Source organism: Aquarana catesbeiana, linkage group LG06 (assembly GCF_042186555.1).
Source record: "Aquarana catesbeiana isolate 2022-GZ linkage group LG06, ASM4218655v1, whole genome shotgun sequence".
NCBI lineage: Eukaryota > Metazoa > Chordata > Amphibia > Anura > Ranidae > Aquarana > Aquarana catesbeiana.
Window position 1 is genome coordinate 368,335,008 of NC_133329.1, and position 27,282 is coordinate 368,362,289.

General features: G+C 44.5%; 2 protein-coding genes across 2 annotated transcripts in view; both read right to left on the reverse strand.

Moving 5' to 3' along the window:
* The window catches only part of LOC141147096 (protein mono-ADP-ribosyltransferase PARP15-like), a 107,836-nt gene extending 90,750 nt beyond the window's left edge, over positions 1 to 17,086 (reverse strand). The window contains exon 1 of the mRNA XM_073634195.1: positions 16,941 to 17,086. The gene's annotated coding sequence lies outside the window, so the exon portion shown is untranslated. The remainder of the gene's footprint in view (positions 1 to 16,940) is intronic.
* Positions 527 to 6,136, reverse strand: LOC141147095 (uncharacterized). The gene is made up of 3 exons (XM_073634193.1): positions 5,114 to 6,136; positions 4,664 to 4,789; positions 527 to 4,575 (listed from the first exon to the last, which is right to left on the reverse strand). The coding sequence occupies exons 1-3, from the start codon at positions 5,562 to 5,564 to the stop codon at positions 4,406 to 4,408; spliced, it is 747 nt and encodes a 248-aa protein (XP_073490294.1). The 5' UTR covers positions 5,565 to 6,136; the 3' UTR covers positions 527 to 4,405.
* Positions 17,087 to 27,282: the final 10,196 nt, after the last annotated feature.

The following is a 27,282-nucleotide window of genomic DNA, read 5'->3' on the forward strand; positions in this document are numbered from 1 at the left end:
CATTAATGGGAAGGCTGAATGTACCAAATTGACCAATCAACTTGGGTACAACCAGCCTGTCAGATTCTTTTATGATTATCGGTAGTGGCTGCTATAGCCACTAGTGATAATCACTGTCTTCTCTAGGTGTGGATTGCTTCCCCCTCCCACCCCTGCTGGGAGCAGACAATTGCTCAGCAGGAGGGATTCCCCTGTCAGCACTGTCTGGCCTGCCTAAGTTCACCTTTCAGGAAAATAGCCTATGCAGTCAAGGGTGTCCCAGTAGATATTAAAGCCCCAAAAGGGCAAAAAAAAAAGTTTTCTCATGCACTCAGGCTGTGTATGCACTGCAACGGGTCTACTGTTCGTTTTGTCTAGGGGTGAGGAGAAAGTTTATACTAACCTAATCCTTCGTTCCACCGGACAACGGCACTCCCCCACTGTCCAGAGGTGGACTGTTTCCTGGTCTATGGAGCATGCTCTGGGCTTACTGACGTCAACAACTCAAGATCGCTGGAACATGGGGGGGGGGGGGGGGGTGGGGGGGGTGCCGGACCAGTCTTGTGCTGGGAGGATCAGAGTATTATGCCGCGTACACATGAGTGGAATTTTCGTCTGAAAAATTTTGGATGGAATTCCGCTCAAGATTGTCTTGCATACACACGGTCACACCGTCCAGAACGAGGTGATGTACACCACGTACGACTGGACTAGAAAACGGAAGTTCAATACCCAGCGCGCCACCCTTTGGGCTCCTTCTGCTAATCTCGTGTTTATTTCATGTTAGTAGAAGTTTGGTGAAAGGCGATTTGCGCTTTTCAGACTCGTGCTTTTCAGATCAATACTGCTCTTCTTGTGGGTTTGTACCTGTTTTGCAGTGCGTTCTTGTCTGTTCGTTTCTGATTTTCAGCTCACTCTTCACAGGCCTTTCTGTTCTTCAGTGCATTCGGTTAGTTCATTCTGACCAGACGACCGTTTTGAAGCCATGTTGCAGGTGCTCGTCGTTAGAGTTCGTGCGATGCGGGGGCTTGGTGTTGGGGTTCTTGCTTTGCCCCAAGCCCAGTCCATGAACAGGGTGGGGAGGAGTTCATGGGCCAAGAATTGGTTGCTCCAGCGTGACCAATTCTCTCATGTGTCTTTGCTGCGGGAGATCCAGGAGAATAATCCTGATGATTTCAGGAATTTTCTCCGGATGAGGGACCCCTTTTTCACCATCTGTTAGCTTTGCTGTCCCCTTATATTACGAAACAGGACACCTGCATGCGGCATGCCATCACTCCGGAGCAGAGGCTAGTTGCCATGTTGGGGTACTTGGCGATGGGGAGAAGTCTACAGGACCTCAAGTTCTCTACAGGCATCTCCCCCCAGGTTCTGGGGATCATTATTCCAGAGACCTGTTCTGCCATCATACAGGTCCTGCAGAAGGACTATATTAGGGTAACTTTTCTCCTTTAACATCACATTCTATGCATTTAATGTATGCTAATGTTTTGTATTTCTTTCATCATTCCCTAATTACCATGATTGTAATATGCTGTGAATGTCCCCTTTGTTATCATGCATGCTGTAAACTTTTAATGCTCCTTTTTTGGCCTTCATGCATATTTGCCTTTACTAACCTCCCCAGCATGCTATCCTGGGCCCATATACACCTAACCTAGTCACTTAACAATGTATTTTGTCAGCTCCATTGTAGTGCTTTACCCTAAACACCCCCTAAAATGTGTCCAAATGTTATTGTTGTCCTTAAATTCAGGCAGAGCGCCAGAGGCTTTTTTTTGGGGTCCAAAACTCATTTATAACCCTCCCCCCTAAAATGTTTCCAATGGGCCATCAGAGGGGGTGAGGAATCTGATAAGTGGACATTATATTTTTGTCTTTAAATACTCCTTAAAATAAATGTTATACTGATGTTGGGCAAGAATGTTTGTGTCTAATCTGCTTGCAATGTTATGTGCAAACGTACTAATATTTATTTTTCTTTTTTGACTCCACAGTTTCCTTCAACGCCACAGGAATGGCAGACTGTGGCTTCCCAATTTGCTCATCGTTGGGACTTTCCCAACTGCGGAGGGGCAATCGATGGGAAGCACGTGCACATCGTCCCACCACCCCACTCGGGGTCATACTATTTTAACTATAAGGGGTTTCATAGTATTGTGTTGATGGCAGTGGTGTCGGCGACATACAAGTTTCTCTATGTGGACGTGGGGAAGAATGGCTGGATGTCGGATGGTAGAGTCCTTGCCCAGACCGAGTTCTGCCGATGTCTCCAGAGTGGTGACTTGGGATTGCCACCTTCGGAAGAGAACGTGGAAGGACTCCCATTTGTTTTTATCACTGATGAAGCATTTGGTCTGGGTGATCACCTGATGAGGCCATTCCCCCAGAGGACCCTCACCCCGGAGAAGAGGGTTTTTAATTACCGGCTGGCCAGAGCCAGAAGAGTCTTGGAGAATGCCTTTGGGATAATGGCCAGCCGGTTCCGCCTATTTCTTACGGCAATAAATATGGTGGAGTACAAACTTAACCACATAGTTCTGGCATGCTGCATACTTCACAACTTTTTAAAGAGAAATGCTCCGAATTATGTTGCCTCAGTTGGGCCTGAGGCTGGACTTCCAGAAACTACAATGATGGCCCTGGAAGCTGGCCATCCTGGCTTGCCCCCCCAAAGCGCCCGTGAAGTGCGTCAAAAATATTAATAAGATACAAGGAGAAATATTTGTTGGGACTTTAAATGAGGATTTATGGGGTCGTTCAACTCCCCTCCTCCATCCTGGTTTTGGTACAAAAAAAAAGAGAGAACGTAGGGCGGGACTTTGAATGAGGCACACGGAAGCGGTAGATATGGGGCAAAAAACAAATTTAATTGTAAAAAGGTAATACATTTCCACATGGTATTGCACAAGGTCAATATAAATACTTAGTATTGTATCACAATAAGCGGTCCAACATGGACTCGTTTGCAGGTATATAGAGTATAATATCTGAGAAAGCACAATAACATATAATATATAAAGATACCAATGTTACAGAGTGTAGAGGAAAAGAACAAGAGAGCACAAATAAAATGGAACGTCCATACATAGTTATTGGTTAGGTACACCTTTCGGTAGTTGTAAGCTCTACGCGTTTCGGGACCTTTATGTCACTCTTCAGGAGCAAGACCTCAAGGGTCACCTACGAATATGAAAAGACAACATTTGGGAAAAGTTCAAAAGAAGAGGTGGGCAAATGTAAAACATGTCCCATCACACATATACACCTGACCCACCAACTTACATGCATGTATGCGCGATGGCGACACGGCCAAGAAAGCCAGGTCGGCCAGTAATACCACCTCCCGGAGCCGAGAGGGCCCTTCCTGGCGACACAGCCAGCCCAAAGCAACGCCCCAGGTGGGTCACATGTGGGGGTGATGGTGATGAGAGGGAGAAGAGGATGCAGATGGGACAAGCTTCCCCAATTGAGAGGAGGCCTGTGAAAAGTAAAGTGAATCAAAGGGTGATAGATAACAACAAAATATTATTAGTAAGCCAGGAAAGAAAAAGAAGGGGACTGTGTGAGTCAAAGTCCCACCCTACGTTCTCTCTTTTTTTGCGTCAAAAATATGTTGATTATTTTATGGGTAGGGGGGCCATTGCTATGCCAGCAAATTTGTAATTATTTTAGATATTAAAAAAACATTTGATCTGATCAAATCTTGATTTTTATTTACTGCTTGTGTTTCTTTAGCTGTCTCCTAGGTTCTCCTACTGCACTTGTAGTGCCAAGTGGTTTTTCTATTATTAAATAACACCCATTGTCACTGTAAACACCAACTTAATAAAAAAACTGGTATTGAGCATTGAAAGAAGAAGCCACACATTGTTGAGTATAAAACCTTTTACTCTGTGCACATTCACATGTGCATTGTAAAATGTATTTTTTTTTTTTTTAAACATCTTGTTTTTTAAAGTTTTACCTTGAAAATATTTTTTGAGTACATAAACATGCATGTTTCAAAACATAAAGTACACGACTCAGGAACTTACAAAGTTCAACATTGAAAAACTGAAGGCAATATCAGACATTATAGTGTCAAAAATGTGTTGGTATTGCCTTCATCAGATGGGGTGATGTCACCCCTGTAAAAGCCAAATTTTGAAGACGCACACAAATTGGGAGTCAAATGGGGATTTCCCTCCTGATCCCATGCCTAATGTCAACATGTGCTATCTTCCATCATGGGGGATCAATGGACGTGTTTTGGGGGTGCAACCACTTCCTCTCACCTGCTTGAGTTACGAGGAAGGGGTCCCCTGATGGCAGATAGCACATGTTGACACACTGTGTGCATCTTCAAAATTTGGCTTTTAAAATGCGTAAAAAATTTGAAAAAATTGGTCCCCAAAAATAGAAAATGGTGTCATTTTGTTGTTATTTAGATTCTTCCTAGTACATCAATCACGTTCTTCAGTTTTTGTTCTATGTCATTTGTTTTTTGCTTGATGAGATCTAAATCCTGACTACAAAACATTATGTCCTGGATTAGCCTTTGTGCACTGTCACTCGTGAAATGAGGAGATTGTTCTTCCACAACATGCATATCACCTAAAAAAAAAAAAAAAATACACACCATGTATTTTATAAATATGCAGGCATACCTCTATTACCTGAATCTGTGGTCTCAGACACTCACCTGTTGTGGTGACAATCTCAACCACCTCTCCTTCCTCCACATCCTCAGGTTGTGGTGTCCTCTCTTCCCCTTCTTCAGGAGGTGGGGGTTTCCTGGTGTCCTCAGACGTCCGGAGTCTTTTCTCCCCTATGAGAATGAAACAAAAGGTATACTTAGCACACAGATATTTGAAGCCAGAAATAGGAATATGAAACATTGCTTGGAAGTGGGGTACAATTGTCTGTTTTGGCAGAGTTCCAAGCTGAAGACATGATTTTTTCCCTTACCAAAGCTGGAATACTTACCTTTTTTGGATAAGTTTCACACATGGAGACACCCCAAGTATCCACTGGAGTACCTGTGTGGGACACCCTAAAAAGTTTGTTCTTGTATCCCACACTAGTGCTCCTGAGTCCACATGGAGCAGCATGCAAGTAATAATAATAATAGGAACAAACGACAACTACTTACTTTTTAGAAGCACTTTCTTGATCCTTCTGTACTGATCCTGCTCCCTCAATTTCAGGTCTGACCAGCATTTCCTCAATTGCTCCTTGGATCGTCGTACCCCAAAATTCCTGTGCAGACTCTTCACAACTTTAGTCATGATCTTGGCCTTTCTCACATTTGGGTTTAGGTATGGTCCATACTTCCCATCATAGTCAGCCCTCTTCAATATGTCCACCATCTCCACCATCTCTATAAAGGCCATATTTGAGGCCTTAAATCTCCTGCGGGATCGGGACTTTTCGAGCTCCGGGCTTTCCCCTTCGTTTCTGCTATTACGCACCTGCTGTGTCTCCGCCATGTTCCTCTCCCACTGCGACGAAAGAGAAGGGGTGGGTAAAATTTGAGAAAGAATGTCATGGGCAGGCGACGCGGGCGGGGTTTCACGCATGCACAGTGTATATAAAGCTAACATGCGTGTGTCGTACGTGCGATCTGTGAGTGGAGGAAGCGCAGAACGTTATAACGAAGGTAACATTTTAACTTGGGCCATCGGTGGCCTATACTGATTCGAGATTGAGGCCTATATTGGGATAAGATTAGGAGAGTTTAGCCTGATATTAGTGTTTTTGTCTTGCAGCAAATATGAAACAATTCAAAGACCCTGAATTCATGGGCCACTTCATAGACAGATACAGGGATATGAGAAATTTTCCGGAGGTTAAAAATCCCTTATATCGAAATAAACCAGCTAGGAAGGCATCGCTGGAGAAACTGCTGCAATTTGTGAAGATGCAGGTCCCCGACGCAGACATCGAGTTTGTGGATAAGACAATTGGTAGCTTGAGAAACACGTATAGGAAGGAGCTTAATAAGGTCCAGGCTTCCATGAAATCAGGAGCAGCAGCAAAGGATGTGTATGTACCCAGTCTGTGGTACTACAACAGGATGCGGTTTCTGGAAGACCAGATTGAAGCCAGGGAATCACGTTCTACACTTCCATACACCCTTCCCTCAACCCCAGCTGAGGCTTCTGAGGACCAACCTGGGCCTTACATCCTGGAAGAAGTTCTGGAGCCACGTATAGTATTTTTGAACATATTTATTGTCTGAAAAATATTGTTGTTAACTAGATGTTATTATTGATAACAAATGAATGATTGAACAAAAAGTGTTTTACATATCAATAGACAGTAGGGGCCAAAATTGATTGGGACAAGAATGGAAAATGGTGTGCTTAGACTGATAGTCTTTTCTATTTATTAACATTCAATTTGCAACAGTCATGAGCTGAAAATTGCGTGTGATTGATGAACCAAAAACTAAAACTATTTCCCTTTTTCAAACAAAGGAAGACCTCAGCCAGGATGAGGCTCTGGAATGTGGCAGACAGGAGGAGGCGGGGTGTCAGCCAGGAGGAGGTGGGGGTAAGTGTCAGCCAGGATGAGGCCAGGCCTAGTAGCCTCACCCAATCCCAGGTGCCTCCCCTCCGCCTTACAACAAAAAGGGCCAGGAAGGGGAGTAACATGGAGGAGGCAGCACTGGGCCTCATTAAGGACGCTAATGCTGCCCTGAAAACACCCCCCGACGCTGAAGAGGCTTATGGCTGCTATGTAGCTTCAAAATATTTTTCAGGCTCTTCAGAAGGGGGTGAGGGACCAAATTAGTGAGAACATGCACTTATGTGCGCTCGCCCATCCTCCTCCTCCTCTTCCTCCTGCCACAAGTCCATCTCCAGAGCCACAGCCTACAAGGATGGCTGCAGGGAAGGCTTCAAGGAAGCGTGGAGGGAAGGCTGCAGGGAAGACAAGAAAGTGATGGCCTGGGTTCAGTCTGGTCTGACAGAAGACGCAGGCTGTGGTAGGGACATATGTCATCTGCTGCTGTTCCTGATCTCTGGAAGTCCTGGACCAGATTGTGCTCCCTATTATATGGACTTCTCAGGCTACCAATTTTTAGTTACAAAGGGTTGATGTGTGCCCTGGGGTACCAAGACTTTGCAAATTCAAGCAGTTTCTCCAGTGTTGCCTTCCTCTTTATTTTGTTATCAGCCAGAATAAATGTAGATTTTTTTTTATATGAAAATACTTGCCTATGTGTTTTTCTTCAAAAAGGACAGTTTGTTTGTGAGTAGGCAGGTACATTTCAAAAATACAATGTCAAATTAACAAGGGACAACAACCAACCTCCTTGAGCTTTAAAAATACAAGATAATAATGTTGTTGTGGAAACTTGACACACAAAAAAACAAAAAATGATGGAGAGCACTAGAAAATAATTTAACAATAATCAAAAAAACAGGAGATCTTGATTAAAAAAAAGATGACTATAAAAAATAATTCTAAACATTACTATGGTGATCTGGCTTTAAAAACAAAAAAGATTATTCAGGAGATCACGAGAAATAATAAAGAAATACGTTTGTGAGAACTCTGTGTGAATATCAGCAGCAAAACAAACTCATTCTTCTAGCATTATAAAGAACAAAAGAATGCACTGCATTAAAATATCCAAAAATTTACAGCGTGACGAATGTGCTATCTCCATTACGAACGCTCATTTTACCAGAACGAGCGCTTCCGTCTCGTACTTGATTCTGAGCATGAGTGATTTTTTGCGCGTCCGAATGGCATACGGACTAAACTAGTATCTGATGCATACTAGCTCATTATGCCTTTGTCTTCCAGGTTTTTTTTTTTTTTTTACAGAGGTTTACAACCTCTTTAACCCATGCAGTGCAGGCACAACTCCACTGCATGGGAAAACTTTTTTCTTTTAGTTTCCCAGAGATGGGCTTTAAAAATCTGTGCAGCTTTGTAAAATGATTATTAATTGTATTGTTTTACCTGTAGGCCTTTTGAGTCCCATCAGGAGCCTGACTAAGAAAGACTCCTAGTTTGACTGTCACGGCAGCTGGTTTGTGGTTTTCAACATGTCTTTACCACCTCCTGGATGCCCATGTTAAAGAGCCCTAATAGTCACAATACTGTTTTTTTTTTTTTTTTCTAATTTAGGAGATCTCCAAGATGTGCCAAACTATTCTGATATGTAAAGTGGCTAGCCACACTTCCGGCACCTTGCTTCATTAGGAAGATGTCTATGATAGACACCTGTTTTGGTGTTGGACCTCCATCCCCTCACTATGCTGTGCCATTCCTAAAGTACAGCACAGTGATGAGGTTTGTTCTGTTCTTTGTGAATGGCAAAACATAGTGAGGGGGACAAGGCATAACATCGGAAATGGTGTTGAACATGGACTGGCAAATATGCAGAGGTTTGATATGCCAAGGTTTAAATTCTGAAAACCTAAACTTAAAGGTATATGGACCATAGTGGACGATTCTGGTTATTAAATATTGGCTGATTTTCACCACAGAAATGCATTTCAGATGCGTTTACGCATGTGCATTTTTGATGCATTATGGTGCGTTTTTGAGGCATTCCAGATGTGTTTTTTCTTGTTTTCTGTTCTTTTTTTTCCATTTTCCATTTTTGGTGTAATGTGTTTCAGTACTTTTTTTATGTGTTTTGATGCATTCCAGTATGTTTTTGATGTGTTCCGATACAGTTCCTTGCAGCAAAATGCAGCATGTTCTACTTTTGTTGGCTGTACTGGAACACACTGCAATAGTGTGAACTTTACCATTGGAATCCATCTAAACTAGTGTCCATGGGTTTTTAATGCAGAAAAAAATGTACTGGACTGCATGTAGTGTGAGCCAGCCCTTAGGGCTAAAAGGCAAACTACTGTCCACAAAAAGGTACAGGAAGTGTATATTGATTGGTTTGCGGAAAAGTTAAAGCGTTTACAAAATAGGGGATAGATTTATGGCATTTTTACTAGTAATGATGGTGATCTGCAATTTTTATTGGGACTGCAACATTGCGGCGGAGAGATTGGACACTTTTGACACGTTTTTTGGGACCATTGACATTTATACGATCAGAGCTAACAATTGCCACTGATTACTGTATAAATGTCACTGGCAGGGAAGAGGTTAAATGTGTGTCCTAGGGAGTGATTTTAACTGTGGGGGGATGGGACTGCCTGGAGGAGACCGATCGTTGTTCATACTTAGTATGAACAAAGATCGGTCTCCTCTCCCCTGACAGTTTACATTGACAGATCTCCATTCTGTTCCTCTCAGGAGCGATCGCAGGTGCCCGGGCAGACATCGTGGCTGCAGGGCACCTGCATCGGCTCTGTCGTCGCGCCCCCTAGTGGTCTTAAAGTGGCCGACGTATAGCTATGGCAATTTGCCCAGGAGAGATGGTCCTCTTGTGGTTAAAACAAATAATTTTAGTTAGTTCTAGCAGCAACACATGCTTTTCATCAAGCGGCAATAGGCTCACTCACTGTTCAGGACATAGAATTTGGCTAGTAGTTGGCTGAGGTTGTCCCAGTTCTGCTGATGCAAAACTGCCCTGCATGCACTAGAGAAAAAGAGCAGGACAATTTTAAACATCAAGACCAAATTTAGTAGAGACAGAAAAAGCACAGGTTTGAACTTTGCTACAAGAACCAAAATACTTCAGAGGATACAGCAGTATAAAATTGGCAAGCAGCAGGGCATTTCAAATCAGGGATAATAGGCCTAATGCCGTGTACACACAGGCGGACTTTTCGACCGGACTGTTCCGACGGACTTTCAGACGGACTTTCAACTGACTTTCGACGGACTTTCGACGGACTTCCGACGGACTTTTCAACGAACGGACTTGCCTACACGCGATCACACCAAAGTTTGACGGATTCGTACGTGATGACGTACGACTGAACTAAAATAAAGAAGTTGATAGCCGGTAGCCAATAGCCGCCCTAGCGTGGGTTTTCGTCTGTCGGACTAGCAAACAGATGAGCGGATTTTTCAACCGGACTCGAGTCTGTAGGACAGATTTGAAACATGTTCCAAATCTAAAGTCCGTCAGATTTTTGACCGAAAATGTCCACTGCAGGTCCCATAGAGCCCACACACGGTCGGATTGTTCGGCGGATTCGGTCCGTCAGACCAGTCCGGTCGAAAAGCCTGCTCGTGTGTACACGGCATTACAGGCGCATGCCTATATATTTTTTTTTTTTTTCATGTATGGTGAATTTGAGTAATAGAATTTGAGGTCGCTTAGGTGCACAGTGTTCTAGCACTTTTTTTCAAATTATGCAGTCGTATGCTGTCAGCAAAAGGCAGCTCCGAGGGTGATGATGAAAGCTGTGCCCTGAGTACCTCAAACTTAGAAGAAAAAAAAAGTCTCTATCAACATAAAAAATAGAAAATAGATAAAAGTAAAAAATAAATGAAAACCCTACCCTTGAAACAAATGCCAATTTTTTTTTTTTTTTTTTAAGGAAATCCTTGAACACTTTAAAATAATACTTCCTGAAACAAAAGCTCATTTTTTAAGGTAAGGCTTGCTGCAAAAAAAGCAGTTTGACCTACAATAATGGCTTTATTAAATGCCATATCAACATACAACAAATTAATAGGCAATGTACCCCCAAAATAAATGAAGACCCGAAAATACCACCCCCAAAACAAAAGCCCCTTATTAAGGGAAGCCATGCAGCAAAAACAGAAATGTTTTCTATACATGTGGCAGCAGCTGAAAAAACACTGACCTCAAATTAACCATAAATTAAAATGAAAGACAAAAAAGTCCCCCCCAAAAAAAAAAAAGTAAAGGGGATTGCCCAAATAACTAGCAATCATAGTACAGTTTCCAACCTTAATCTCTTTCTCTACGAAGTTTGGCAGCTTTTCCTATCCTTTCCCTAAAGCAGGATCCGTTATTCTTTCCGTTGCTCTGTGCACCCCCTTCTTATAGTAAGGGTGGTGGCTTATCCAATTGCCCCTATATTGGCCCTTTTAAACCTTCTGTTCATAGTTCAAGGGTCATGCAGTGCATTATGGTTGTACTGGATGGCCTATGCACAAAAATGAGCCAGAAAAGTGAATCTCAAACCCACTGGATTGGCCTCAGCCCATGGTAGCAGCAAACCCGAACCTCATCCCTAGTGTTGATCATTTACACCGTTCTGCTGCAGCACTCTACATATAAGGATAGCTCAGCAGAGTGCAGTGCACATAACAAAACCCTAAATTTTTGAAGAATATAACAACTCTGGAGCTTTGCTTTACCCTGTTATGGTTACCCAGGAGCTGGAAGCCAACGTGTTACCAGCAGGGATGAGTGTGGGTGAACCCAGAAGACAATTGTCAGTGCCGGGCCAATGAGCTGCGAGTGGGGAATTCCCCATCCCGCAGGCTTCATGTACACAACAGGGCGGGGATGCTGGTGACATCATTGACCTAACATGGCCAGCTCATTGGCCTGACAGTGACAATTACCTTCCAGGTTCAGTGGAACAGGGGTTCCAAACAACCCCAGTGCCAAACCCAAGCTCATCCCGAATTACCAGCAAACTCAGAGAGATTAAAAGGCTGTAACTCTCAGACCTAAAAGTAGAACTAAAGACAGATTTTTCTTTTCACATTGGATAGAGTAAGGGAGGCTTAACCCCTCTGTCAGATTTTTTTTTGCCATCTGCATTCCATTGGGGAGATTTCTCTTCACTTCCTGCCCCATAGTGAAAATGGGGAAGTGAGAGGAAGACCCTCCAAAGTGAGGGAATCCATGGTTGTCACCAGAACTAGTGTCCCCATTGGAAGATTTCCCCTGTATTACTGTTCTGGAGACAACACAACAGTTTAGAATTTTTTACTTTCACTTTTGGTGATAACAATAAACGGGGCAAATAGAGAGGGTGAACCTTCTTAACAGGGGCACAAACCACAATAAAAACTTGACAGGTGTTCTAATCCCTATCTACTCTTTCCAAAACTAAAACAAAAATGTATTGGCTTTAGATATACTTTAAGCCCTCATTCACATTGAATTCGGCTTTGAAATTGTGCAACTTCACCTGAAATCGCACAATTTCAAAGCCGTATATCAGTGTGACTTCAGATGCGACTTTGAAGACATCTGTGCGGCTTCATGCACAGATGTCTATGCAAGTCGCACCCGAAATCGCCAAAAGTAGTGCAGGAACTACTTTTTGAAATTGATGCGGCACCGAAAAGTCGGCGTCGCACTGATTTGAACAGTGCCATTGCCGAAAATAGGGTGCAACTTGTCATGCAATTTGACCTGACAAATCGCATGACAAGACGCTCCAATGTGAATGAGGGTTAAGAGTCCTCCCACCTCTGGTGCTTACCTGTCAGAGTCATCTTCAGACAAAAGTAAGTCAAGTTAACCAGTTCCTGCCTGCGCTATAGCCGAAAGACAGATACAGCGCAGGCTTACAATGCAGGGAGGGCATCAGTGGACGTCCTCCCTTGCTCACGCTGCCTTCAGACTCGGCTGATCACAGATTGGGGTAAAGGGCCAATCACAGCAGCCCTTTACCATGTGATTAGCTGTCAACCAATAACAGCTGATCACAGGATGTAAACAGAAGCCGGTTATCGGCTTTTCTCTCCTCCCGTTGACAGCATGACGAGAGATGAAGAAAGCCGATAACTGGCTTCTGTAAAAGGGACATCGGTCCCAATATTGTCCACCAGTGTCGTTAATCAGTGCCCACCAGTGCTATCAATCAGTGTCCAGCAGTGCTGCCAAACAGTGCCCATCAGTGCCACCTATCAGTTCAGCTTTATCAGTGCCTCCTACCAATGCCCATCAGTGCCACCTGTCAGTGCCCATTAGTGCCGCCTATCAGTGTCACCTCTCAGTGCCCTTCAGTGCTGTCTATGAGAGCCCATTAGTGCCACCTATCAGTGCCACTGCCAATCAGTGCCTGCCAGTGCTGCCAATCAGTGCCACATATCAGTTTAGCTTCATCAGTGTCTCCTCATCAGTGCCCACCAGTGCCACCTATCAGTGAAGGAGAAAAATTACCTGTTTGCAAAACTTTATAACAAACTATGAAAAATTTTTTTTTTTTTTTTTCAAACACTTTCTGTCTTTTTTTTGTTTGTTTAGCAAAAAATAAAAAACCCAGTGGTGATTAAATACCAAAAGAAAGCTGTATTTGTGTGAAAAAAAAAATGCAAATTCCATCTGGGTACAGTGTAGCATGACCGAGCATTTGTCATTCAAAGTGTGAGAGCTGAAAATTGGCCTGAGCAGGAAGGGGGTAAAAGTGCCCAGTAGGCAAATGGTTAAACAATGAAGGGAGAGCACATATAAATATAACTGCAGAATAATAAAGACATAAAACGAAATGTTCAGATACTTGCATAAGCCGAATCATGGCTGGTGGTCATTAAAATATAAAGATTTTAAATATTATGCATCTAGCGCTTGCATCAGAATTGACTCTTGATGTAGGCGAAAATGCTATTAATACAAACTTAATGCATTACAATTAGCAATAGAGATTAAACATTCCAGCGCTTCACAGTTTATAAAATGTTAAATTAAGGTGCATAGGTTTCTTTCCAGACGTGGAAACTCCCAGCAGATGGTATGTAAGCACCACATTGTGTGATCTACTGGGACAAAGTGCTTGGGAAATTCTCAACTCCTAGTTATTACACGGTGAGCTGATGTATTACAGCAAAAGCAAACAAGGAACAGAAAACAAACACAAAATTGTCGCCAATATAACGAGCGATCGAGTTTCATTTTTAGTTTTCTGAAAATATTACATTATAATTCTGATATTTTGCCCTGGACAACAACTTCAAATTTTTGCTTATTTTCTTTTCTCCTGTCAGTCTGTATTTTCCTCCAAGTGCATGTCAAGCTCCCGTCTGAGGTTTTCTCATAACATTGTTTTACATGTCAAAAATGTGCCTTTTATACTAATCATACATACTGTATGTAGCAGACTGTCTGGAGAGCCTCCTTAAAGTATTAAACCCAAGCATTTATTATATTTCAGGTTACCAATTCTTAGATGTAGTGGCTGCATTGGATTTCTTTTTTTTTTTTTTAGGTTTTCATTCTTTCATTTTCATTTTCATTCAGATTTACTTCATTTGATTCACTGAGATTTTGTGATTCACTTTTCAATGGTAATGGTTGGGTTGTGTTAATCAACCCAAACACTTTAGCGCTACACTTATACACGTTTGTGATTTTAAACAAAAATATCTGTTTGTTGTGTTAGCTGCTACCACTAGTTTAGGCAGTGCGGGGTACTTTACATTATATTCTGGTTCACACCTATGCATTTTTTAGTGCGTTTTCAGTTTTGCAGAAACACTACAGTCCATTTAACATGGTTTCCTATGGATGTATTTCACATCCTTGCATTTTACGGAAAAGGCCAGGGACTTTTTTCTGGCTTTTGGTTCCATAGACTTCAATAAATCAATAGTGTGTATTGAAAAACGCAAATTGCACCTGGAATATGCAAACTGCAACCTGCATAGGTGTGAATCAGGTCTTAAAGTAAAACTAAAGTCAAAAATTTTTTTCTAGTTTTGGATAGAATACTGTTTGTAGATGGTGAACGGAAAAAAAATCTGATTCTGATATTACAGACACACCCGTGTGGGATTTTCTCCGTTCACCATCTACAAATCGTAGCAGCCCCAAGGAAGGGGGAGTCTTTTACCTTGAAACGTGTTGGATTGACCATCTTTTGCTACTTTCAATAAACGATTACAAATTATACCCTTTTTGAATTTCATTTCGATATTGGGTGCTCCCTCCTTTTCTACCCCTTCTAGTACATGACGAAACAACCTTTAAGGCCGTACCCAAAGGCAGCAGCCCAGGCCCTCAAAAAGGGCTCACCATCTCTTTTATACGACGAGCTGTCTTCGGATTTTCGGATCGTTAGTATGGTGCTTTCAACAGACGATTTAGCTTTTTAGTCAGACAAAAGCTGGGTTTGCAGACTATAAAATTTTTGTCGGATGTGAACTCAACGTCCAATTTTCGTTTCATTAGTTTGGTTTTCATACGAAAAAAAATTATTCAAAACTCAAACTATTCAACACATTACGTCACTTGTGACTTATTCGGTCAGTCGATAATTTTCGTATTGTAAGTAACCTCTTCACTTTCGACATGAGACTAGCATGCCACAAAAAACGGTGTTCGGTCGTCGGAAAATCTAAGCATGTGTACAAGTACAAGGGTGATGGTAGGTGCACACTTTTTCTGTTTAAGGTGTAGCATGTAACATGTTCCTAAGCACCCACTTCAAATACCGACTGCCCCCAAGCTGTGACAGCCTGCGGGGGTTCCTCTTCCCCACAGCCACTATCACATTTAAATTGGGTGTAGCTGTGAGGATGTGTCTGCAGGAGTCTGACATTGCTCCCATGATCCACTGGTCCACTGATCAAGGGTGCAATGTTTTTGCAGGCTCCTGTGGAAAAAATAATAAATGCATATTTGTTTCCCTGCAAAGATATGTACATTTATTATTTTCACAAGGGCGCCTCCACAAAGCGGAATTCACTTGCTCAGCTGGGGATCTCTCCTCTGTTCCCCGCTGAGCAGGCGGATGACAGGTCCGTGTCCACTCTACTATGCACAGCAGAGACGGTCACCGTCCCGTTCTCCTCTATGGGGCAATCGGATGGAAATGGACTGTCTGTCTTTTTCCATCTGATCCACCAGATGAAGGGGGAATAGGACCGCCATCCGTCTGTTTTTGGCAGGCAGGATCAGATTGGATGACGGCGGGTGTCAGCGGATATGTGTCTACTGACATCCGCCGCTCCGTAGAAGAGACTGGAGGGTCTGATCAGGTCCGCCTGAAAAACTGACAGGTGAACCCGATCGGATCGCCCCTGTGAAAGGGGTCTTAGCCTTTAACCATTTGCAGACCAGCCGCCGCAGTTTTACTGTGGCAGAATGGCACAGCTGGGCGAAACAACGTTATGTTACATCGCTTCGCCCTGTGGCCACTGGGGGAGTGTGCGGGCTCGCCCCAGAGCCGATGCGAGTGCCCAGCGGTCGCGTTCACCGCCGGGCTCCCGCAATCGCTGGTGACACACCAAAAACCGGGATCTGTGTGTGTAAACACACAGTTTCCGGTTCTCTGAGGGGAGAAGAGACTGATCGTCTGTTCATACAAAGTATGAACAGCGATCTGTCATCTCCCCTAGACAGTCCCCTCCCCCCTTCAGTTAGAACACAGAGAGGGAACACAATTAACCCCTTGATCGCCCCCTAGTGGTTAACCCCTTCCCTGCCAGTGACATTTCTACAGTAGTCAGTGCATTTTTATAGCACTGATCGCTGTATAAATGCCAATGGTCCCAAAAATGTGTCAAAAGTGTCCGATGTGTCCGCCATAATGTCGCAGTCCTGATAAAAATTGCAGATCGCCGCCATTACTAGTAAAAAAAAAAAAAAATGCCATAAAACTATCCCCTATTTTGTAGACGCTATAACTTTTGCGCAAACCAAGCAATATACGCTTATTGCGATTTTTTTTTTTACCAAAAATATGTAGAAGAATACATATCGGCCTAAACTGAGGGGAAAAAAATGTTTTTTTATATAATTTTGGGGGATATTTATTATAGCAAAAAGTAAAAAATAATGTGTTTTTTTCAAAATTGTCGCTCGTTTTTTGTTTATAGCGCAAAAAATAAAAAACGCAGAGGTGATCAAATACCACCAAAAGAAAGCTCTATTTGTGGGGAAAAAAAAAGATGTCAATTTTGTTGGGTGCAATGTCGCACGACCGCGCAATTGTTAAAGCGACGCAGTGCCAAATCGCAAAAAGTGCTCTGGTCAGGAAGGGGGTAAAATCTTCCGGGGCTGAAGCGGTTAAATTATAAGACCACACCCAACATTGATATAAATATATACTGAAACAACAAACATTTATACTGTACACAAGCATGCAACATATTATGTATAGATACTAAAATCGTACCTTGAGATTGTGGCTAATATGCAGAACTGTGTTATTCTCTGCTCAGTTTTTGTTGCTTGTGTCTTTCAGCTATCTTTGCTTTGGAAAAAAACATGAAAGTGAAAGAAAGGCAGATTACTTTCGTGTTACTGTAAAAGCTCCACCTACCTATTAACCAGAATGGAATATTCAGTTCTTTATAACAGACCACATATGTTTACATGTTCCCAGCGTGATAAGCTAGAACAGGAAAGTCCCTTATTGCTGTACACAAAAGTAGCTGGTCCTGATTTCTAGGATTGCACACAATTGGGTTGATTCACTAAAGGCAAATAGACTGTGCACTTTGCAGTTGCTCCAGAGTTCAGTAAATAATGTAAAGCTTCCCTTTGCAAAGAATACCCAATCACATGCGAGGAAAAAAAACAAAAAAAAAAAAAACAGCATTTTTACTTGCACATGATTGGATGATGGAAGTCAGCACAGCTTCTGCTCATTTACTAAGCTCTGGAGCAACTGCTCTTGCAGAGTGCACAGTCTATTTACCTTTAGTAAATCAACACCAATGCGACAGATTGTGGAGCAAAGAAGGAGATCTGAATCTGTGTTGCCAATCTACCAGTGGTGGCTGGTGCTCAATTCTCTTTGGGGGGACGGCCCCCCCTCCCAGCCAACCGAATAAATACCCCGCCCCCAGGCGTACGCTCGCTTGCTCGATCGCCCCTTCCCCCCCATCGCTCAATCACCGCATCACTTGCCCGTCGCCCTCCAGGCCCCCCCGCCAGCACCGCACTTACACCATCTAGGTCGCTGCTTCTGCGGCTTCCCCCCTGCATTTCCTCCCGAGTCCCTGCAGTGGCTTCTCCTCCTGGCCAATCAGGAATTAGGACTCACGGCCAATCGGGTCTTAGGACTCCTAGTCAATCGGGTCCCAGGACCTGCTTCCTGATTGGCCAGGAAGAGAAACAGTAATGCCCCGTACACACGGTCGGATTTTCCGATGGAAAATGTCCGATCGGAGCGTGTTGTCGGAAATTCCGACCGTGTGTGGGCTCCATCGGACATTTTCCATTGGATTTTCCGACACACAAAGTTGGAGAGCAGGAGATAAAATTTTCCGACAACAAAATCCGATCGCGTCAATTCTGACCGTGTGTGGCCTGTTCCGACGCACAAAGTGCCACGCATGCTCAGAAGAAATTCCAAGACGGAACAGCTCGTTCTGGTAAACTTAGCGTTCGCAATGGATACAGCACTTTCGTCACGCTGCAATGTTAAAAATGGTTTAATACAGCGCACTCTCTTCTTCTTTATAATGTGACAAGAATTAAGTAGTTTTGCTGCTCATATTCACACACACTTCTCACAAACTTATTTCGTTACTATTTATCGTGATTCCCTCAATATATTTTGATTTCTCACATCTGACAACATATTTTTGTATATTTTTTATATATTTTTTGGCTTTAATGTAGATTCTTTTTTTGTGTTTGTATTATTTTTTTTTTTTTTGGGGGCGATTTTGATTTGTACTCCCGAAAATGTTTGTGTGTGTTTTTTGTGTCAAGTTCCCACAACACCATTGATATGTTGTTCTGTTTAATCTGTAGGAGATTGTTTGGTGTTGTTGTCCCTTGTTAATTTCACATTGTACTTTAGAAATGTACCTGAATCGTCACCAACAAACTGTAATTTTTGGATGAAAACACACAGGAGAGTAGAATTTACCCAAAAAATTTTATTAAGGGCTCACAACTAAACAAAGAGGGAGGCAACGCTGGAGAAACTGCAGAAGTGGGCGAAGCCTTGGACCCCCAGGGCACACATCAATAATTTGAAAGCGAAATTGGTGGCCTGAGGAGTCCTTATCTAAGGGAGGGCAGTCTGGTCCAGAAGTCCCAGAGATCCGGAAAGCAGCAGATGACATCTGTGTCCCCAGGCTGTGGTCATACGAGAGACTGCATCTTCTGTCAGACCAGACTGAACCCAAGGTCATCACTCTCAGGTCTTCCTTCCACGCTTCCTTCCACGCGGTGGCTGTGGTGGTGGAGTTGTGGCAGCAGGAGGAGGAGGAGGAGGATGGTCCAACTCAATGACATCCGTCTTGGGTGTTAGTTCCCCACTCACCCCCTTACGTAGGACTTTGTACAGAAGGTCCTCACAGAGCCTGCGTTGACCCTCCTGCATGCCCTGCAATTTGGTGGCAGCCATGCAGGCAAAGGCCTCTTCAGGAGTTGGTAAGGCTCTGAGGGACGCAGAAGCCTCCTGGATCAGCCTGAACGCTGAATCCTGCACGGGACTCGGAGTGGCCTTCCTGGCTCGTTTATGTGGCAGGGGGAGGGGAGGGACCTGAGACTCAGTCAGGCTGCGACTGGTCCCAGGCTTCTCCTGGCTGACACTTAGCCCCGCCTCTTCCTGGCTGCCACTAATCCCCGCCTCCTCCTGACTGCCACATTCTACAACCTCCTCCTGGCTGAGGTCTTCCTGTGTATGAAAAAGGGACATAGTTTTAGTTTTTTCTTCATCAATCACACACAATTTTCACCTCCTGACTGCTGCAAATTGAATGTTAACAAATATAACAGACTATCCTTCTGAGCCCAGCATTTTTCATTTGTGTCCCAATTTTGGGTGCCCACTACTGTCTATTGATATGTAAAACACTTTTTTCAATCAGCAATTAGTGATTAATAATAACATCTATAGTAAACCTCATTTGTTTATTGCCCAGAAATCTGTAGAAGGATGCTATACCTGACTCCAGCTGGGCTCCACCACTTCTTCCTGGCTGGAAGGCCCAGGTTGGACATCGGAAGCCTCAGCTGGGGTGGAAGGAAGCGTGGAAGGAAGAGTGGAGAGGGATTCCCTGACTTCAGTGTGGTCTGACAGAAATCGCAGTCTCTCATAGTACCACAGCCTGGGGACATAAACGTCATCTGCTGCAGCTCCGGACCTCTGGGAATCTGTGACCTTCTTGCGCTCCCTAAGATAAGTACTCCTCAGGCCACCAATTTTAGCTTTTAAATAAGGGATGGTTGCTGTGGGGACCACCGGCTTCACTATCTCCAGCAGTTTCTCCAGCGCTGACTGCCTCTTCGAAGCAGTATAGGCGCAAGTTGAGATCTTACCTTCGTTATCATGATCGGCGTCTCCGATGCTCCTTCCTCCGCTCACAGATCGTACGTAATATGCACGTGTGTTACGCTTTATACTGCGCATGCGTATAACTCCGCCCGCCCCTGACGTTCTTTCTAGTCTATTCCCCGCCCCTTTTCGTTCGGCGCAGTGGGGGAAGAGCACATGGCGGATAGACAGCAGGTGCATGCTAATTGTAGCAACGAGGAGGAGGGGGAGGAAAGGCCGGAGCCTGAAACGTCCCAATCCAGAAGGAGATTTAAGGACTCAAATATGTCCTTTGGGGAGATGTTGGAAATGGTGGACATCCTGAAGAAGTCCGACTATGATGGAAAGTATGGGCCTTACCCCAACCCCAATGTCTGAAAGGCCAAGATCATGGCAAAAGTGGTCAGGAGTCTGCACCGGAATTTCGGGGTACGACGATCGAAAGATCAGCTCAGGAAGCGGTGGTCGGACCTCAAATTACGAGAACATGAGCAGTACAGAAAGATCCGGAAAATGCTGCAAAAAAGTAAGTAGTTGTGCTGTGTTCCTATTCTTTTTGTGTTTATTACGTTCGTGCTGCTCCATGTGCTTTTAGGAACTGTTGTACAGTTTAAAATGGCAACTTTCATGTTCATGGGCACATTATTCGTTCGGATCAAACATTTTTCGTTCAAACTATAAAATATCATTGTTTAGGTCATATGCATTTGGCCACCATTTTGACGCCCTATACTTGTCTTCAAAGAATTGGGTTGTGTAGATGGCTTTGTTACTAGAATGAAATGCAAACTAGATTCTGTGTAAGGAGAGGACATTCAGCAGCTGTTTTCACATCTGGACACTGGAGCACTAGTGTGGGACACCAGAACACCATTTTTATTGGGGGGGGGGGGGCACACAGGTGCTCCAGTGTATACTATAGGGGGGTCTCCATCTGTGAAGCTTGTACTAAACAGGTAAAGTATTGCAGCTTGACAAAGGCCAATAAAAAAGCGACATCTTGGAACTCTGCTAAAATTGACAATTGTACCCCACTTCCAAGCAATGTTTCCTATTTATAGTTCTGCCATCAAATATCTGTGTGCTAATTCTACCATTTTTGTTTTACATAGGGGAGCAAAGACTCGGAGGACACCCCTCATCAGAGGAGACCACAGACCCCCCACCTATGGAAGAAGGTGAAATACCCCCAACCCAAGAAGAGCAGGAGGAGGAAGAAGATGTGGTGGAAATTGGCACCACAACAGGTGAGTGTCTGCGACCACAGGCTCAGATAAGAGATGGATGGCGGCATTTTTTTTTAGACCTAATTTATTTTGGGGTTCCTCTCTTTTTAGGTGATCGTGAGGTTGTGGATCCAGATCCTTTCACATCCGAAAGTGCCCAGATCCTGATCGGGGAGATCATGGGGTGTAATTTACAATTGGAAATCATCAAGCAAAACATCAATGATGTTATTCCAAAAAATAAAAAAATCATTGATGTTTTGGGGCGAGTTTAAAGCCCCTCAAAATCACTTTCTTCTTTTGTGTGCTACAATGTGCGAAATGTTTTTGTGATTTTTCCCAAAGCCAAATTTGGAGGATGCACACAGTGTGTCAACATGTGCTATCTGCCATCACGGGAGATCAATGGACGCGTTTTGGGGGTGCAACCCCTTCCTCAATTATAAAGTAGCTGAGAGGAAGGGCTTGCTCCCCCAAAACACATCCTTTGATCCCCCGTGATGGCAGCTAGCACATGTTGACATTGGCAAATTGTGTGCATCTTCCAAATTTGGCTTTTCCAGGGGTGATTTCCCCCCATCTGAACGCAATATCAAACACAGTTCCTAAATACTCATGTCTGATATAGCCTTCAAGTTCTACCAAATGTGAACTTTGTAAGTTCAAGATTTGTGTCTTTCTTGTTGGTTTTACACATACCTGTTTTATGTAAAATGGACATTTTGAGTTTTGATAATGCCACCACAAAAATTGGTATACCACAAACATGTTGTTTTTTTTCTAAACCTTTGGTAAATGCACATGTGATTGTGCAGGTATTAAAAAGATTGTTAATCAAGAATGTGTAGATTATTGTCTTAATGCTACAACACTTTTGGGGTGATGTAATTGCTGTTTTCATTGCAAATGGGGGTTATTTACTAAGGGCAAATCCTCTTGGCACTACAAGTGCAGTTTCAGTGCATTTGCAAGTGCACTTGTAGTGAAATGTGTTTTTGCATTTAGGAAATAACAGCCAACAGTGCTTTGTATAAGGTTACACAATCACGACATTTTCTGCACTCAAAACATTTATGTCAGGGTCAGCTAAAACAAACACAAGCAGTAAATGTCCACCAAGAATTTCTTTTTTTTTTTATTATAAAAAGGCTTCACAGATTGTCTGGCATATTGATAGCCCCCCTACCCGCAAAGAACTCCAGGTAGCGTAACTGGACATCACGGGCACTCAGGGAGGGCAAGCCAGGACGGCCACTTTCAAGCGCCGTCAGTGTGGTTTGATGTAGGATTCCGGCCTCAGGCCCAACTGAGCCAGCATAGTTGGCCGAATGTTTCCTTAAAAAGTTATGGAGAACACAGCACGCCAGTATAATATGGTTCAGTTTATACTCCGCCATATGGATGGGTGTCAGAAATAGTCGGAACCGGCTGGCCAGGATTCCAAATGTGTTCTCCACCACTCTTTGGGCTCTGGCCAGCCGGTAATTAAAAACCCTCTGTTCCGGGGTGAGGGTCCTCATTGGGAATGGCCGCATCAGGTGGTCCCCCAGCGCAAATGCTTCATCAGCAACGAACACGAATGGGAGTCCTTCCACATTGTCCTCTGGAGCTGGCAAGTCCAAGCTGCCATACTGGAGACGCCTGTAAAACTCCGTCTGGGCGATGACTCCACGATCGGACATCCGGCCATTCTTCCCCACGTCCACATACAAGAAGTCGTAATTAGCCGACACCACCGCCAACATCACTATACTATTAAACCCCTTGTAATTATAATAGTACAACCCCGAGTTGGGTGGTGGGATGATGTGGACGTGTTTCCCATCAATTGCCCCTCCGCAGTTAGGAAAGTCCCACCGCTGGGCAAAGTGGGAGGTCACAGTCTGCCATTCCTGTGGCGTGGAAGGAAACTGTTGAGGAAAAAACAATAAACATTACTATTTTTACTCAGAAACATGGCAAGCAGATTATACACAAACATTATGGGGCAACCTCCAGATAGCATTTACTAAGGGAAATTTAACAAGGCCAAAGTATAAGGTACACCTATCATATTCCCCCTCCCCCCCTCTCATGGGCCATTTCTAACATTATGGGGTGTGTGGAAATCTTGGACAGGTAACCCTCTTCACTTCATTGAGAGATGAATGCCTAAATAATGGGTATTACTTTGAACAGCCCCTCCTTAGTTACACTATTGGCAGACCACTGGACAGGTAAGAAGTGTCATAATACAAAGATATAAATACACATTGTACACATTTGAGCACATTTGGACATTCTGCTATTACCTATCAAGATAATAATAGGATACAAAAACTTTAAACAGTACCATTTGAAAGTATACAGGCAGGCCCTTGCACTACATGCTTTGGGGAATTCATCCATACATCTGAGCACTAAAGAGGTGGGTATAGTGTGTATGGGTTTGGCAAAGTCAGCAGATAGATGATTGAGGATAGAGAATTGGGATCAGCTGACTTAGCAGTTGGGGGGGGGAGGGTTACTAAAAATTTTGGGGGGACACCACAAAAAAAAAACCTCTGGCACTCTGCCTGATTTTAAATCAAAAATAACATTTCCAAACATTTTAGGGGGTGTTTGGGGTAAAGCACTACTATGGAGCTGATAAAATACATTTTTAAGTGACTACATGAGGTGAATATAGGGCCAGGAGACACCATGCTGGGGAGGTTATTGAAGGGCAAATATGTATGAAGGACCTAAAATAATAATTACCTAAAAATCCAGCATGCATGAGGACAAAGGGGACATTCACAGCATATTACAATCATGGTAATTAGGGAATGAGGAAAGAAATACAATATATTAGCAAACATTCAATACAATAAAATGTGATATAAAAGGATAAAAATCTTACCTTCATATACTCCTTCTGCAGGACCTGGATGATGGCAGAACAGGTCTCTGGGATAATGATACCCAGAGCCTGGGGGGAGATGCCTGTCGAGAACTTCAAGTCCTGCAGGCTTCTCCCTGTCGCCAAATACCGCAGGGTAGCGACCAACCTCTGCTTGCCTCATGCAGGTATCCTGCCTGCTAATATAAGGTCAGCGAAGCCAACAGACGGTGAAACACGGGGTCCGTCATCCTGAGAAAGTTCCTGAAATCATCAGGATTATTCTCACGGATCTCACGGAGCAAAGGCATATGAGAGAACTGGTCACGCTGAAGCAACCAATTCTTGGTCCATGAACTCCTCCCCACCCTGTTCATGGACTGGACTTGTGTCAAGGTCAGGACCCCAACACCAAGCCCCCGCACAGCACGAACTCTACGAGGAGTACGCATACGAAACATGGCTAGAAAACGGTCAGCTGCTCAGAACGAAGTAACAGAACGCACTGAAGAACAGCAAGGCCTGTGAAGAGCGACCTGAAAAACAGTAACGAACGAACAAGAATACAATGACTACTTAAAGTCACGCGGAACTTGCTTGCACACACTGAAGAGCAGATACAAACCCACAAGCACAAACTGAATGGCAGAAAACGATCTGAAAGCCACGAGTCTGAAAAAGCGCGAATCGTCTCTCACCAAACTTTTACTAACACGAGATTAGCAAAAGGAGCCCAAAGGGTGCCGCGCTTGGTTCTGAACCGGCCTTTTCTAGTCTCGTCGTACGTGGTGTACGTGACCGCGTGGTTGGCGATCGGAAATTCCGACAACTTTGTGCGACTGTGTGTAGACAAAATAAGTTTGAGTCAACATCCGTCGGAAAAAATCCTAGGATTTTGTTGTCGGAATGTCCGAACAAAGTCCGACCGTGTGTACGCCCTATAAAACATTAGCAAATATTAATTTTCTAATGTCACACAACTGGTTGGGCTCTGAGCGCAGTGCTCTGCACCCCGAGCCCACCCTTTTTGAAGCCAATTAGAGCCTCGGGCTCTAATCCTGCTTTGAAAAAAAAAAAAAAACCCATTGGAATCCATGTGTTCGGCATTCTGCATGTAGATTAGGGAGCTGGGTGCATGGATTAGGGGGGTGGCACACCTGCGCCCTGCATGAGCAGCTGCCACTGCAACCTACCAAATTGAAATTTACTGACAAGACACTCAAAATTTTCTAGCACAGCCAAGTTTTTTTGGCATTTCCAAAGGTACAGTGCAATTTCAGTATTTAAGCTACAAACTAGTACAATGTGATTGAAGGTAAGATTAAGGCAAAAAACATATTTCTAGTTTTATTTTCGATATAGTGAGTAATTAGCCCAGGGACAGGACTCAGGAGGGCAAAAAATTACAATAGGTGGCACACACATAAAATTGACTCTCACAGTGACACTGACAGCAGTGTGCAGCAGCACAGATGAAGATGACACCTCACCGACACAACACGACACGTCCCCTCCGGAGTCACAGTGACAGTCTCTCTCCATGCCAGGAGGTCTCTTCACTCCACTCCAGTCCAAACGGCACTGACATTCCCACTCCCGGCTTGCCCTGCTCCTGTCCCGCAGACATGCACATGAGGCTCCCCCCCCGCTCCGTTCCCTTGCACCATGACATCACATGACACGCTCCGCCTGCCACACTGTAGCAGCCATTCAGATGCTCTCGACTGGATCTGAATTAGAACTGAGCATGCGCATATCTGAGCTGAGCGTCACATCCATATTTTTAACTGGCAACCTTTTCCTGTCACTGCTAATTATTAGCAGGAGAAAAGTGCCCATTTTTTACTGGCTGCCAGTAAAAATACTGACAGTTGGCCAGGGTTGGATCCAGAGTCTAATCTCAAGAGGGGCACTGCCAAAATTTTTGAGGGCAATTTGTCGGGACAATAGCTGATGTTGGCGCTTCAATCATCACGTCACCATGGTTAATATGGTGTCAGGATGATTGAAGCGCATTATTTCTATTATTACATTGTAATATAAAATGAAATAGTTCAACTCACCATAATGCAGAATCATTGGGAGCCCTGAGTGTGTCACTCGCCTGCCACCAGATGGGGGTTGTCACTTGCTACGTCGCCTGTTATCAGATGCAGCTTGTCACTTGCCAGTGGCCAGGGACAGTGTCCCTGTTGTCCCAGAGTGATGGCAGGCAGTGAGAGATGATGTCATCTCTCTGCTGCCTGCGCCTGCACAGTAATGGCAGTCTTCTTTTAGATGCAGAAATGCGGTGATGCAGGGGGGCAGTGAGAGACAGTGGTGTCTCCAGCTTTCATATTTAAGGGGGGCACATGGGGGGGACAGGGACAAAAGTAGGGGGGCCAACTGTAAAATGCAATTATATATACACACACACACATAAATACAGTGTCTTGAAAAAGTATTGGTGGTTGCAGCCAGGTGGAGGGGAGGACAGAGTGGGAGCAGCCAGGTGGAAGGGAAGACCGAGTGAGAGCAGCCAGGTGGAAGGGAGGACAGAGTGGAAACAGCCAGGTGGAAGGGAAGACAGAGTAGGAGCAGCCAGGTGGAAGGGAGGACAGGGTGGGAGCAGCCAGGTGGAGGGGAGGACAGGGTGGGAGCAGACAGGTGGAGGGGAGGACAGGGTGGATGCAGCAGCCAGGTGGAGGGGAGGACGGAGTGGGAGCAGCCAGGTGGAGGGGAGGACAGGGTGGGAGCAGCCAGGTGGAGGGGAGGACAGGGTGGATGCAGCCAGGTGGAGGGGAGGACAGGGTGGGAGCAGCCAGGTGGAGGGGAGGACAGGGTGGATGCAGCAGCCAGGTGGAGGGGAGGACGGAGTGGGAGCAGCCAGGTGGAGGGGTGGACAGGGGGGCAGGGTGGATACAGCCAGCTGGAGGGGAGGACAGGGTGGATGCAGCTAGGTGGAGGGGAGGACAGGGTGGGAGCAGCCAGGTGGAGGGGAGGACAGGGTGAATGCAGCCAGGTGGAGGGGGGGCAGGGTGGATGCAGCCAGGTGGAGGGGATGACAGGGTGGATGCAGCCAGGTGGAGGGGAGGACAGGGTGGGAGCAGCCAGGTGGAGGGGAGGACAGAGTGGATGCAGCCAGGTGGAGGGGAGGACAGGGTGGGAGCAGCCA